The sequence below is a fragment of the Mastigoproctus giganteus genome, chromosome 1, assembly GCF_048544385.1.
Source record: "Mastigoproctus giganteus isolate SK-2022 chromosome 1, ASM4854438v1, whole genome shotgun sequence".
In the NCBI taxonomy this organism is placed as follows: domain Eukaryota; kingdom Metazoa; phylum Arthropoda; class Arachnida; order Uropygi; family Thelyphonidae; genus Mastigoproctus; species Mastigoproctus giganteus.
The window spans coordinates 162,638,782-162,654,677 of record NC_143575.1 but is presented as its reverse complement, the minus strand read 5'-3'; the positions used below and the strand labels follow the sequence as shown (position 1 = coordinate 162,654,677).

Genomic DNA, 15,896 nt, shown 5'->3' with positions numbered 1-15,896 from the left:
TGATACATCTGCACATACATCTCCAGTCCATGGGAACTTCCCAAGTTCAAGGATGCTCTCGTAATTATGGCTAAGGGTTTGCTTACTTCCTTTGCTGCCTCCTTTAATATAACTGGATAGATCCCATCCACCCCAGGTGCCTTTCTTATATTTAACTTCAACAATTTCTTCTCCACTTTGCTCTCAGTTATTACAAAATCATTTAACTCCATGTTAGAGTTTGATAAACATCTGGCCCTCTCTTTCTTGAATAACTCCTCATGTGTGAATATAGATGCAAAATACTGATTTAGTTCGGCAGCTATCTGGGAATGATCATCTGCAGTCAAACCACTGATATCATGTGGACCAATCTGAATCATCACCTTCCTTTTGGAGTTTATATAAGTAAACATTTAAAGTTCTAAAGAGAGCTTGTAAACAAGTTGGAATTTACAGAGGTCCTGGCTGCCAGAAATATACTAGGGGCCAAACGTGCTACCGCATATTTAGGATCATAGCAATATAACTCAGAGCGGCCATAAAACTAAAAATAGGTATTAGAATACCAATAAACGACACAGACATGTCTTTTGTTACAATAAATTCGACTGGGAAAGGTACAGAGTGAGATGTTGGATGATTTCGTTGATTTTGAAGCTATTTAATTTTTTTTAAAACTGTTTTTGTAATTTTCTAAAAAATATGAAATGATAGAAAGTTTTTAATATCATATTCATAATCAGCACTTACAAATTAACAAAAAATGCTTACTTTCACCCATGTTAGCAAAACCTTGTTGACTAGTGTTATCACTTAGAGTTTTGTGGAATTTGAAATTGGATTTGTTATTGGTGTTGGAATGAAGAATTATTATTAAAGTACTTTTTTCTCTATGTTTATCCTCATTTGCTTTGTCTCCTTGAGTTTGTCTTGGTCAGAAAAATTCTTTGAAAGATTTTTTTTTTTTTTTTTTTTTTGATTTGGTAGTTGTTGGCGCATCGGCTTCTGTGGCCATATTGCACCTCCCAAGGTTTTTGCAGTACTTTGATCCAAGCCCGAGGCAGGAATCGAACCCGCGACCTTTGGGTTGCCGGGCAGGTACTTTACCCACTCGGCTAGCCCGGTCGGCAAAGATTATTTTGCTGAATAGACTAGAACAGACTTCGTCTATTCTAGCTATGGGATTTTTTATATTAAAGTGGTAGATAAATTTTAAATTTAAATTGGCACAGTCTTGGCATTTACTCTTTCAGAAATTAGTGCTAATTCCTATATAAACAGTGTAGGTAGAAGATGCTTGACTGGATTCCTAAACTTTCAGCAGGGGTTCTGGATGTGTTTTTGCCAAGTGCCATTGAGCTCAGTGAGAGCACTCTGAGGCCAAGTTCTCTGTTGAAAAGGCAAAGAGACTGGATGGATCTTTCAATAACCAGGCAGTTGAGTTTTGAATAACTTGAATCTGGATTCAGTTTATTCAACAACATCAAGAACTCCCAATATAAGAAGGAAGTTTTCAATAACAATGTGCTTACTGGACTAAATTCAAAATTCATACTATGTATTACCTACACTGGATTTATGATCATGGAAAGCTCTTCTGCTCTCATTGAAGACTGACTACAAAGTACTTAGTGCCAAGGCTTGGGTTTGCATTCAATTTATACTGTCAAACTTATACTGTTAAGAAAAATACTGCTATCCACAGTTCTTCCACAGTTAGTAATATTTTTTAAACTGTATAGCATTACCTGAATAGGTGAATCAATTTCACTGCTACTAGATTCCTCACCATAAATGTATCATAATCAACCATACATTTAAAATTCTGAGACATCACAAGGACAGCTATTTCGAAGCTTACTGGCTTCTCAGGCTGGCTGGTGGCCTCTATTAGCAAACCTATGTTGAGCTGTAAATAATCGATATTTCATTTAAGTGACTCCATTAGTTTCGGGACAACATATTCAGAAAGTGGTTGACTAGTTGGGTGCATATTGTCTTTCCCCAAATAAGGAAAGCTATTCAGTACATATTTTGAAGTTGTGTCAGCTGCCAACCAAAACTTTATACCAAATGTGTCTGGTTTTTTGGCTATATACAGGATGAATCAGCATCTAGCTTTAGTTTAAAAAAGCTGCTCATCTACTGTAATGTTTGCTCTAGCAAGCTTTACAATTGGAAATAAATTTGCACCATATTTCTGAAGCTAAAGCAAATATATCATTTCCCAGATGCTCTTTCCTAGAAGAACATATGTTGAATCTTTGAACCATTTTTATTTCACAAAAGTTGTTACGTGACACTGTATCACAAAAAAGAATTGAGGCCATATACAATTAACCATAAACTATCCAGTTCTAAATCTTTTTCACCATATTACTGTACTTTTAGCTCCATGAGCTAAAAGCACAGCAATAAAAGTTCTTGAATGGATGTAGGTCAGTTATTACCTTTCAATTGTCTTTGCACTTTGATTTCGGTGCAGTTATGTGTTTTATCATTGGAGTGTCTACATATAAATGAAATGCACTTACAACAAAATCCATATACACATTTCATCTTGCATAGGAAGTTGACCCCATGGTCATTGTGAATTATGTTTCTTTATAGTTGTTGTTGTTATTTGGTTTTTAGGAGCATTAGCAACTAAGGCCATATTGCTCCGGGGATGTGCGGTGGTCATTCCCTGACCTTTCCGCATCCTCCGTATTTGGTGGTGACGGGCTCGAACCCCGGTCTAATCAAGAAGCGTGTGCTACACACTGGTGCTCCTTCCCACCTGGCTACGGAGGCGCCACGTTTCTTTATAGTGCACATCCAGCTGAAGAACCATCAGATTTTATAATTTCCCATATTTGCCCAGATTTTGAAGTACATTTGCTGCCCTCTGACATACACACAGTTTTTATGATTATGATGCTGGTATTACCATCTACAGTATCACTTGATGCACAAGGATCAGAAGTATTATTTTCACTACTACTAGATTCCTCACTTCTTTCATTAAGATTCTATTCATCACTTTCTTCTCTAAATTCATCTCCTCTCAAAACTCAATTTCAGAGAGCTTTTCTAATTCCTCTGGACACTTTTGAATCTGTTCTTGAGTAAAGAACACATTTTAGTAATACAATCAAACTAGCATTTTAAAAATTGTTGAAATACCTTCCCACCTATAAAGTTTCACCCAGACTAAACTAAAATCGCATGTCGCAGAAATATAGAGTAGTGACTCCTACACATGCTCAGACCTGAAATGGCATGCACAGACATACACACCTGGGCATTTGCTTGCACAAATCATAGGGGAGTGATTCAAATCACAAATGTTTCTCACAAATGCAAAAACTTGATTAACTATATAAAAATTAGTTAATTTTATTAAAAATTTTACAAACAGTCAAACTGGTTGCTTTGGCGGTTTTAGGTATAGAGCTAAAAAAAATTGTGTGCAAAATTATTTGCAATCATGCATGCTGTAAATTAATGGAAAGTTAGGAAATCTCATGGACTCACAGATCTGTAGTTAAAAGGGCTGCAAAACTGCAATAATTTAAAGTAGGCAAACAGTCAAATTGTCCATCACAGCAATTCTAGTGCTAATGCACTTGTACCATTTTCCTGTAGGCTTTCAATATCCAATAAATGCAATTCTGAAAGCTGCTCCTCGAACTGGTCATTAACAAATATGTATTTGTTATTTATTTTTTTGTACACAACAGAAGTGCAAAATAGAAAAAACTTTAATAAAGTTTTTTTTTTTTTTTTTTCTATTTCACACAAGTTTTTGGTGGTTGATTTCAATTTTTAATGGAAGTCACCTTCGGATAATTCAATGCAACATCAAAATGCAAATCTCTGCACACACACACAAAAAAAAGAAAAGTAAAAACAAAACTAGCCATGTTTGAAATATGGGAAGGTCTTGTGCTCTGCAGCAAACCAAGAAGAGCTTTTAGAGCTTTTTCAGTGAAAACTATAGACATACTTCACATTTCAAAAAACTCTATGAAACTAATTGACAAATGATATCTTTTTTGCCACTTTTACAGCAAGAACACAAAAACACCTTACTAAGCATTAAGCTTAGTGGTGCTTTTCATACTTGATTCTGCATTTTTTCTGTCTGCTAGACAATGGAGATTTTTTGAATTTTCAATAGAGAAATAAAAAAATGCTTTTATTTAAACGCAGGCTGAATGAAAGGCAGGGCAACAAGCATGAAAATTAACATGGGATCAAATCATCCCCATGTGATAAGCTCAGGATTAAATAAAACTAATTCAAGTATTAAAAGATTCCACTGTCATAGATTGAGACAACTTATATCCTTTCATATATATTTTATTATTCCTGTCCATGTTCAGCAATGCACTCATCTAATTTTTATGCATACTGAGAAACTCAAATTCAATAATCCTGCAGGAGTAAAATTTTTTTCCCCTGCTTATAGTAAAACACAGATTTTATTTTGCTATTTGAATTATTAAATGTGATTTTTAGTTTGCATAACTTGTTGAAAGACATAAATCTTTCCAATGCTTCTTTATAAAATTTCTGTTATATATGGACCACTTTAACGTGTTATTGTTCAATACACCAAAGTATCCCAGGTTGGCAATGATGGTTATTGTTCTAGAATTTATTTATTTTTTTGGTTCATACTACTTCAGTTATAGTACACCAGTTTATATAATATACTAGTCCATATCTGTGAAGCACTGATAATCAGCACTAAAAATCATCTCATATAACTAAGATGAACCTTACGAGCCAATTACCGATTTATTATCGAGATAACCGAGTCTGCTGACGAGGCTACTAGAGACGGTCGTTTTCAAAGCCGCTAAGTGGATTTTTCTTATTTATTGATTTGAAATTATTGTTTTTCTAAAACTTTTGATTTAAATTTAGTAGTATAACATTATTTTGTGATTTTCTGATTAATTTGGTGTATTTATTCTTTACTCGGCCTTGTAATTGCATAAAAGTATCGGTAAAGGTTTCCACGTGTTTCAACTCCGCTAACCGTTCGTAATTTTCCCGCCTTTGTGATACGATATACCGTACTAGATAGCGTTAGTTGAACTTCGTTAGCAGTTAAATTGTACGTTTAAATAAATACATATAACGACTTAGATTACAAACGTAATATAATTAATTATATTTAACATAATTAATTATACATATAACCACTTAGGTTACATAACATAAATAATTAGTAAAAACAAATAATTAATACATAACTTGATACGAAAGTTATATAAAGGGATTTCGCAGATAACACTCGTTACTGAAACGTAAATATTCCATAGATAACACTCGTTACTGAAACATAAATATAGCGTTATAACTGTGTTTGGATACAAGTTTAGGATTTAATTTTGTACAGAAATTGAAATTTTATTGAAAGTAAATCTAAATCATGACTCAAACCAGAGCAGCAAAGCAAAGGGCTCAAGCTAATGGGAATGCTGTGGCCCGGGGGAGAACTGAGGGGGGCAGTTGTCCTCTGAATCACAGCCTTGTAAGATGCACTATTTGCTTGATGTTTGCGGAGCAGTCAAGTATGGGACATGATACTGCCATGGGGGATGTCTTTGTGTGTGTGCGATGCAAGGAGTGTAAGGAGATAAGGCGACAACTCAGCGTTGTTATGGGCCTATATGAGAGCTTGAAGGATAGGGTGGATGCCCTCGAAGGATTACAAGTGAGGGGCCCATCAAGCTCTCAGCTGCCCACACCAATGCCAGAGCTTGCACTTGGTCATCGCGGAACACAGCGGCAACCCCCAAGGCAGAATGCGCTGGTCCCAAAGGAACTAGTAGTTGTTGGTGACTCTACTGTCAGGGAAACGGGAAACATGCTTTGTAAAAAGGATAGGTGGAATAGGACCAGGGTATGTCTGCCAGGGGCAAAAGTTGATGACGTTGTAGAGCGGATATCATCTTTTAAGGGCACAAAAGGTGATATAGTTGTACACGTTGGCACTAATGACATTAAGAGTAGGAGACCGGCGGAATTACTTGACAAGTACAGGTCACTGATGAAAAAAAAGCCGTGAATTAGGGTTGAAATTGAAAGTGTCTGCAATTCTGCCCAGACACGATAGGAGGGAGTATATGATGAGAGCCCTGTCAATCAATTCGGCCCTGGAAAGATTGTGCAGGGCTCAAGGGGTAGAATTTTTTTCAGCCTGGCCTGTACTTGTTAACAGGAGAGACTGCTTCTACAGGGATGGGATACACTTAAATAGAAAGGGTGCAAGAATGTTTGCTGATGCTATCGAGGCAATGTTAGGTGGGTCGGAAAACTGCTAGATTGAGGGGATACAAGGACTAATAGATTAACAGTAGCCACTGGCAGAGGTGAAAGTGATTCTTGCACTGCTTCTATTGGAATGAGCCGCAGCCTGGAAAATAAGATGCAGGATATTTCAGAGACTGCTGGGAATCATTGGGGTACAAGTAAACACATGGGTTGTGTTAGGGTAGCTAAGAAAAAGAACAGGTGCATGTATACTTGTGTGTACACCAATGCTAGGAGTTTAGTAAATAAATTTGATGAATTTGAGGTATTGCTCAAAACATCAAAGGCAGATATTGTGGGGATTTCAGAGACGTGGTGTCACACAGATATAAGAAATGCAGAACTAGAATTTGGGGAGTACAATGTCTACAGAAAGGATAGACAGGATAGGAAGGGAGGAGGGGTTATGCTATTAGTTAAAAAACACATAAAATCCAAGGAAGTGAAGCCAGTCGACATCGCTGGACAGTGCAGTGTCGAGTCAGTTTGGTGTGACATAAGCATTGGGAGATAAAAATTGAGAGTAGGAGTGTGCTATAGGCCTAATGACTCTGATGAGTATAATAAGAAACTGTTCGGAGAAATAGAGTGGGCCAGTAAATCAGAGAGTCTTATAATGGGGGATTTTAATTTCCCAGATATTGACTGGAAATTGGGGGCTGGTCACTCACACAGTAGCAAGGCTTTTGTGGATTTATTGGATGATTGTTTTCTACATCAGCATGTTCGGGAGGCAACTAGAGGGAGTAATACTCTTGATTTGATTATCAGTAGTGATTCTTCATGCATTAAGAATCTGCAGATAAATGAACCACTTGGTGGCAGTGATCACAGTGTGCTGAAGTGGGAGTTACTCAAAGAGGTAACTACCATTAGGGGTAAAGGGAAGGGGTATTGCTTTCGTAAAGGCGACTACAATGGACTGAGACAGTATTTAAATTCTATGCAGTGGGATCAACTGATGATATTGCCAACAGCAAATTCAAAATGGGAAGCATTCAAAGAACTTATCGTGGAAGCTACTAGGCTTTACATACCAACTAAGAAATATTGTTCAAGGTTTAGGCCTAAATGGTTGTCAGATGAACTAATGAGGCATATGGCAGAGAAGAAAAATGAATGGGATACATACAAATTAACACGTGACACGGACGCCTATGATAGATACAAGTTGATCTGTAACCAAGTTACAAAGGAGGTTAGGCAGGCGAAGGCAGATTACGAGAGATCCTTGGCAAGGGATGCGAAGAAAAACAGCAAAGAGTTCTTTACTTATGTAAACTCTAGAAGGAAGGGGATGAATCAGATTGGTCCACTTGAGATCGATGGGTCAACTGTTGATGACCCTGCTCGGGTAGCTAACAAACTAAATGAATATTTTGCATCGACATTCACACATGAGGAGTTATTCAGCGAGGGGAATGCCAGAGGTGTATTCAACTCTAGCAGTAAGCTAGAGAATCTTGTAATAACTGAGAGCAAAGTGGAGGAGAAATTGTTGAAGATAAACACAAGAAAGGCACCTGGGGTGGATGGGATCTATCCAGTTATATTAAAGGAGGCAGCAAAGGAGGTAAGCAAACCCTTAGCCATAATTATGAGAGCTTCCTTGGACTCAGGGGAGGTACCCATTGACTGGAGATGTGCAAATGTGACCCCAATTCACAAAGGGGGATCAAAGGCTGACACAAGTAATTATAGACCTGTGAGTTTAACTTCTGTTCCCGGAAAATTAATGGAGGCACTGGTGAAAGAAGCACTGCAGGATCATCTAGACAAGACTTCAGTTATAGCTAGGACACAGCATGGTTTTGTTAAGGGGAAGTCTTGCCTGACCAATTTGATTGGATACTATGATGCAGTCACAAAAGAACTGGATGCAGGGAATAACTTTGATATTATATACTTGGATCTTAGAAAGGCTTTTGATACTGTTGCACATGGAAGACTGCTGCACAAATTGGAGCAGTGTGTCATTGGAGGCAAGTTGCTGCTATGGATAAAGGGGTGGTTGAGGGGGAGAAGACAGAGAGTGGTAATCAATGGACACTGCTCATCGTGGACTAACGTTATTAGTGGAGTCCCTCAGGGTTCAGTATTGGGGCCTTTATTGTTTTCTGTATTTATAAATGATATTGATGATGGTATATCAGGCTTAATGTCCAAGTTTGCAGACGATACGAAGGTTGGCAGGGTTGTCAAGGACACTACTGACACTATGCTGCTGCAACAGGATTTGGAAAGGTTGAGCAGATGGGCTTCGAGGTGGCAAATGAAGTTTAACATTGACAAATGTAAAGTACTACATATGGGAAACAGCAACCCCAGAGCAACGTATCAACTCTGTGGTACTACACTGACAGTGGTAGAGAATGAAAGGGACCTGGGGGTGGTGGTGCAGGCAGATATGAAGTTCTCTGAGCAGTGCAGACGAGCTGCAAGAGTAGCTCATGGTGTATTGTCAATGATATATAGGAATTTTTCTAGCAGGGATAAGGAGATGATTATTCCCTTGTATAAGGCAATGGTCAGGCCACACCTAGAGTACTGTATACAGGCCTGGAGGCCTCATTTCAGGAAGGATGTAGAGCTGCTGGAACGAGTACAGAGAAGGGCAACTAGATTGGTGAATGGGACAAAGGGGTTCTCTTACGAAGAAAGGCTTAAGTTTTGCAAATTACAGTGTCTGGAAACTAGGCACCAGCGGGGTGATCTGATAGAGGTGTACAAAGCCTTGAATGGTTTGAGCATGCTCAATGCTGATGGGATTCTTCCTCTAGCTCAGAAAAATCACCTGAGAGGGCATAAATTCAAATTGAGGAAAGACAGATGTAGGATAGATGTGCGGAAATTTGCCTTTAGCCAGCGGGTGGTTGGTGGGTGGAACAGACTTCCATCCCTTGTCGTGGAAGTTGATAGCCTAAATAAGTTTAAGGCTCAGCTGGACAGGTATTTCGAACGAACAGAGGGGTGAAGTGGAAGTGGTTATTTTTATTTATTTATGTTACTTTTTTTTTTTTTTTTTGGCTGATGCTGCATAAGCTTGCTTTCTTGCATCAAATGCCTCTACTAATGCTAATGCTAATGCTAACCACTTCACAGTTACATTTCTTTTTTCTGTTAATGTGAATTTATTTTATTTCACAGTATTTGGGCACTACTGAAGGGTAAAAAAAAACAAAATAAGAATAATTTGCAAATGACTGCATTATAAACATTTTCAAATGATATATTCATCTCAAGGGAGAGGGGGGGGTCACAAATTATGAAAAAATAACAGGCCTGTTCTTAACGTTCATTTCCATGAACGTTAAGAGCATTTTGTGAAGGTTGTTCTTATTTCAAACAGGAAAACGCATGCTTGCCTTTTCCATACTATAAAGAGCATTCAAAAGTGGTCTGAAATAATTAAATCCTCCTGATTCAACTGACTGTTTCAATCTCAATGTCAAGCCACTACAGTATGTTCAGAAGTATCGAATTCAAATAAGCATTATTATTGATAAAATCATGCATGGAAGAAATCATTAACCTTAAAAATATTCATCTCAAACAGTTTGCAACTGATACCACAAGATCTGCTATGAGCCAGATATGATTTTGTAAGAATGGCAAATTATTCCTGAAGACATTTATTAGATGTCAGTTACAGGAGTAAACTAAAGGAGAAAGTCTAACTTCCTAGGAACTGCATAATTTTGGCAACGGTATGTAAAATTTTTTTTTACCTTTTCCACAAAAGTCAGAACATTTATGAACTGGCAAAAGCATTTTTCTTAAATATACAATTAAGTAAAACTGCAATATTACTTACTTTTCCCATTAAACACAGCAATCTTTGGCTGAAACTTCTTTAGTTTTCCAAGGAGAATTTCTGCACCTTCTCGAATTTCTTTTCTAGAGAAAGATTTGCAAAGTTAGGGAAAAAAAATAAATAAAATACTGCAACAATTAACAAACCTAATGCAAATAAATTATATTTTAAGCAACAATTTAGATCTAAAATTAGAATTTTATTGGAAACAGCAATATCATACACAGATACAAGAGCCAGTCACCAGGTTCTGCACAGCTGTCATTTATGATCAGCTTATTAAATCTACAAAGTAAAATCTATTGCTCACCAATAACAGTATGTTATCACTGAGAAAGATGGATAATGCTTTCAAGTGCTCCTTTTACAGTGAGTACTCATGCAGTCTATATATTGTTCACAGATATACTGAGGATTGAAAAATCTGCAATTATAATATCACATCTCTCAAGGGACGTGTGAGGAATGAGGATAAACATGTGTGGGAGAAGATTTTACAGCTGCAGCAAACAGATAAGTTTTAGATAAATTTCTGTCGTTTTATTGACTTAATTGTCACATTAATATTTTTTCTAGAAGTAGCTTTATAGTTCTAGTCACGCTCCTTAGTTTATTTTGAATTTAGACAGATTTTGTACATTACTACTTAGTATCTGTAGAACCTTGTACCACTTGAAACTTTCCGCCATTCTTATAGTATATTAGATCGATACGGAATAGCGTAACATATATCTCGAACTTGATAGCATAAGGTATAACATAAAAATAGACAGGGTAATACGTAGCACTATATTAGGAATCTGTTAACTTAGTATAGTATAGTATAGTATTGTCACTTAATCAATTAAATTTATCAATCTTATGGGGCAGAATTTTTCTCAGTGTGGTCTGTGCTTGTTAACAGGAGAGGCTGCTTCTACAGGGATGGGATACACTTAAATAGAAAGGGTGAAAAAATATTTGCTGATACTATCAAGGGAATGTTTAAATGGGTTGGAAAACTACTAGCTTAGATGGTGGGGGGGGGGGGAGATTCACAGACTAATAGATTAACAGTAGCTGCTGGAAGAGGTGAAAGTGATTCTTGCACTGCTTCTACTGGAATGAGCAGCAGCCTGGAAAGCAAGTTGCTGGAGATTTCAAGAACTGCTGGGAGTCATCATGAAACAAGTAAATACACGAGCCATGTTAGGGTAACTAAGAGTAAGAACAGGTGTATGTATACTTGCATGTACACCAATGCTAGGAGTATAGTAAATAAATTTGATGAATTTGAAGTGCTGGTCAAGACATCAGAGGCAGATATTGTTGGGATATATTAGAGACAAGGTGTCAAGTTAAGTATCTCTGTGTGGGCAAAGATTTTACGGCTCCAGCTAACAGAGAAGTTTTTCTTAAATTTTTGCCATTTTATTGACTTAATTTATTTTCTAGAAGTAGCTTTATATTCCTAGTTATGCTACTTAGTTTATTTTGAATTTAGATAGAGATTTTGTAGCAAGCTTGTACCATTCAAAACTGGCCGCCATTGTTGTGGTATATTAGATCGATAAGGAATAGCATAACATATATCTTGAACTTGATAGCGTATATTTGGCGTCCCGTTTTTAACAGGATTGTCCCCCTTTTCAGCCGTTGATCCCATTGTTTTGAGAAAATGTAAACGGGACGCCAAATGTCCCGTTTTTTTTGGAAAACTCATCCTTTTTTTTTTCTTCTTCTTTTCTTCTGTATATGAGAGTTGACTTTTGTGTGTAGCATGGCCGACATGACAAACGCATGCGAATGAATTCTAGTATTTTCTTTGGTGTTTTTCAATGAACTTGAACCAGAGAAGGGACTGTGGATTATTAAAAAAATCCCTCAAGCGTTCGGGGCTTTTATCTTGTGATAGAAAACATGACTTGAGACCATTAAACATTTTGATCATTTTTTTTTCACTGCAGGTAGCAAGGAAAACCATCTTGTCTTCACACTTCCTAAAAGTTGCTTGGATTCCATTACAGAAGGATTTCAGTGCCTCAACTGTAAAAGTGAAAACTTGAAAAATGTTGAAATGCTGTTAATAATTGATTCCACATCAATTGGCAACATATCTGCACTTGTTTCCAAAGTGTTATGCATGATATGTGATGTATTGATGGTGATGTAAACTCTATAATATTATTTGAAGGTTCTAGTAATTAATTATAAATCCAATTTGCTGACAATAGGTCGTGAGATGTCCAAGCAAAAGTGGTTTCGTGGACACGTTGAAACAAGAATTACCTGTCCTAACTGAAAGTCAATGTTAATAAGTAAAGTTTTACGCACTGTTTGCACAGCTGAATTTTCAATTATACATGGTGGTCATTCAGATATTACCAAGCACACTGCTAAAAAGAAGCTCAAAGAAGCAGTTGCAGCAAAAGTTCAAGCCGTAAACTAATCTCTTTTGTGACAAAACAACAAGATGTAAATGGTGAACGGAAATGTCTCACTGCACAAAAAGGATTGCTACCTTTCCACAGTATCAAGCATAGCCATTCATTTAGATCAGTGGATTGCACATCTACCATCATACGAAACTTATTCTCAAAAAGATTCACATGTGCAAGTATCTGTTATGGCAGATTCATCAAATCACTCAAGCCTGAAGTCTGTCCCAGTTTTGGTGAGGTATTTTATACCTACGAAAGGAATACAAGTGAAATTGTTGGAATTCCAAAATCTTGCAGGAGATTGGATATTGGATATTAGTCCAATATCCAATGTCTTTCATAAGTTAAGCAAGAACATGAAAATGAACATCTTATGAGTAGGCTGTGCTGCACATATCATGCATAACACTTTGGAAACAAGTGCAGATATGTTGCCAATTGATGTGGAATCAATTATTAACAGTGTTTCAACATTTTTCAAGTTTTCACTTTTACAGTTGAGGCACTGAAATCCTTCTGTAATGGAATCCAAGCAACTTTTAGGAAGTGTGAAGACAAGATGGTTTTCCTTGCTACCTGCAGTGAAAAAAAAATGATCAAAATGTTTAATTGTCTCAAGTCATATTTTCTATCACAAGATAAAAGCCCCAAACGCTTGAGGGACTTTTTTAATAATCCACAGTCCCTTCTCTGGTTCAAGTTCATTCACAGCCAACTTAAAATGTGTAATAACACTATCAGAAAGATTAAACAAGAGGACATTTATGACAGTGAAGTGGCACAAGAACTTTGTTCCTGTGCCACTTAACTGTCACAATGACAGAACAAATGCTCAACAGAAAGGAGCAACATTTTTTTACATCTGCTGTCCTGGACCTCAAAAACAAACTGATAGAGGATGGCATCATCAGAGATGTTGAATTTATTGAAACTGTCAACAATTTCTATGATAATTTCCTAGAATACATGGAAAACTGTAGGCCTTTTGCAGAGATATGTGACTTTAAATGGGTTTTGTTAAATATTCCTCCATTTTGGTGTGTTGTTCAACAGTGTGTCCAAAACATATTCAAAATTGACACCAACATACTAAAAGTAATAGATGAAGACGAACTATTCAATGAAGCGAATCATATGATGAATATATGTGAATCTAAGATTGATCATTGGAAGAAATGTGATGTGACGACTAGGGAGAGGTGGACTGAGCAATTCAGACAATTAAAAATGAAGACATTAGTTTTGGGAACCTAATTCACATTGTGAGTTTTGTGTTAGGAATACTGGGCACAAAGGCATCATTAGAGAGAGTGTTTTCTTTAAGGAAAGCATTTTGGACTGATGAAGGGAACCAGTTGTCCGCTGAAGCAGTACAGGCAGTATTAATAACAAAAACACCTTTTAAATACATTTCTTGTATGGACCTTTACAATTTCATAATGGAACAACCAAACCTTTAGGAATGGAAGAAATTCAGTCATCTACATTTAAAAAAAATGACAAAGATATTAGTAGTGTATGTCCTGGACAATCCAGTCAAAGATTTGTGTAATTTGACAATGTTAATGCGAGACTAAGACAGCGATAAATATGTAAGTAACCTATGTTACTTTTAATACTAAACAGTTATGGCTAGTTGACATGAAACAAGTAGAAGGGGTATGACAGTATGACAAGCGAATCATGTCAACTTGCCATGAGCATCCCTTTTTTTGTTTTATAAATCTGGTCACCCTAGTTTAAGGTATAATGTAAAACTAGATAGTATGAACTAGAGCTGTAATGCTCAATACGTTCTAACGTTGATATCAATATTTGTAAAATAATAAGAGAAGTCTCACTTCTCTTATTTTACCTCTACCTCAATATAGTACGTAGAACACTTTCGTATGATACTCTCCAGAAATTAAAACGAAAAAAAAAAAATCGAAAATCTTACATTAGAGTAACAAATAATTAAAAATCAATTTAACGCAATTAAAAAAATTTAACAAACCGATTTTTCTTCCTAGAGAGGAAGGAAAATCATTTTGCAATTTTTTCGTTAAATTTTTTTAATTGCGCTAAATTGATTTGCAATTATTTGTTACTCTAATGTAAGATTTTCGATTTTTTCATTTTAATTTCTGGAGAGTATCATACGGAAGTGTTCTACGTACTATACTGAGGTAAACTTCTCTTATTATTTTACAAACTTAAAACTAGATAGTGTAATACATAGCACTGTATTAGGAATCTGTTAGCTTAGTATAGTATTGTCGACTAATCTATTAAATTTATAAATCTTATTATTTGTTATTGTTAATTAAATTGTATTTAAAACAGAAATCATGTCCCAGACAAGAGCAGCAAAGCAATGTGCTGCACAAAGTAGCAGAAGTGCTGTGGTTCGGGAGAGAACTGAAAGGGACAATTCTCCAATGCGTCACAGTCAAAAACAAAATGTGCAAAATGTGAAATATTTGCAAACCTTTCCCAAACAGGAGACAATCTAGCCTTGGTGGATGTCTTGTGTGTGCTAGGTGCAGAGAGAGAGAGAGAGAATGAAGAAATCAGGTGCCAACTCAGCATTCCGATGGGCAGCTGTGAGAGTGTGAAGAGTCAGGTAGATGCCCTCGAAGGAATTAAAATGGAAGACCATCAAGCACTCACCTGCCGAACTCAATGCCACAGATCACTCTTGTGCACCAGACAACACAGCAGCAATCTTCAGGGCAGAAGATGCTGGTCCCACAGTAGCTAGTTATTGTCGGTGACTCAACTGTCAAGGAAACAGGAAATATATTGTGCAAAAAGGATAGGTGAACAGGACCAGGGTATGTCTCCCAGAGGCTAAAGTTGATGACATTGCAGAGCAGATATCATCTGTTAAGGGCACAAAAGGTGATATTGTTGTACACGTTGGCACTGATGACATTAAGTGTAGGAGATCTACAGATTTACTAACATTTACTACAAGTCAATGTTGAAAAAACGTCACAAGTTAGGGTTAAATTTGAAAGTGTCTGCAATTCTGCCCAGACACGATAAGAGGGAGTATATGATGAGAGCATTGTCCATCAATTCGGCCCTGGAGAGGTTCTACAAGACACGAGGTAGAATTTTTCTCAGCATGGTCTGTGCTTGTGAACAGGAGAGAATGCTTCTACAGGGATGGAATACACTTAAATAGAAGGGATGCAAGAATATTTGCTGATGCTATCGAGGCAATGTTAGGTGGGTCCAAAAACTGACAGCTTGTGGGATTCACAGACTAATAGATTAACAGTAGCAGCAGCAGGCAGAGGTGGAAGGGATTCTTGCACTTCTTCTACAGTAATGAGCAGCAGCCTGGAAAGCAAGTTGCTGTCAATTTCAGGAATTGCTAGGAG

At 36.9% G+C, this 15,896-nt stretch overlaps 1 protein-coding gene across 1 annotated transcript in view; it reads right to left on the bottom strand.

The window, feature by feature from the left end:
- Positions 1-15,896, bottom strand: part of Tdg (Thymine DNA glycosylase) — a 156,477-nt gene that overhangs the window by 53,966 nt on the left and 86,615 nt on the right. Inside the window, exon 5 of the mRNA XM_090389716.1 lies at positions 10,106-10,188. Within this exon, the coding sequence (XP_090245842.1) occupies positions 10,106-10,188 (83 nt within the window). The remainder of the gene's footprint in view (positions 1-10,105; positions 10,189-15,896) is intronic.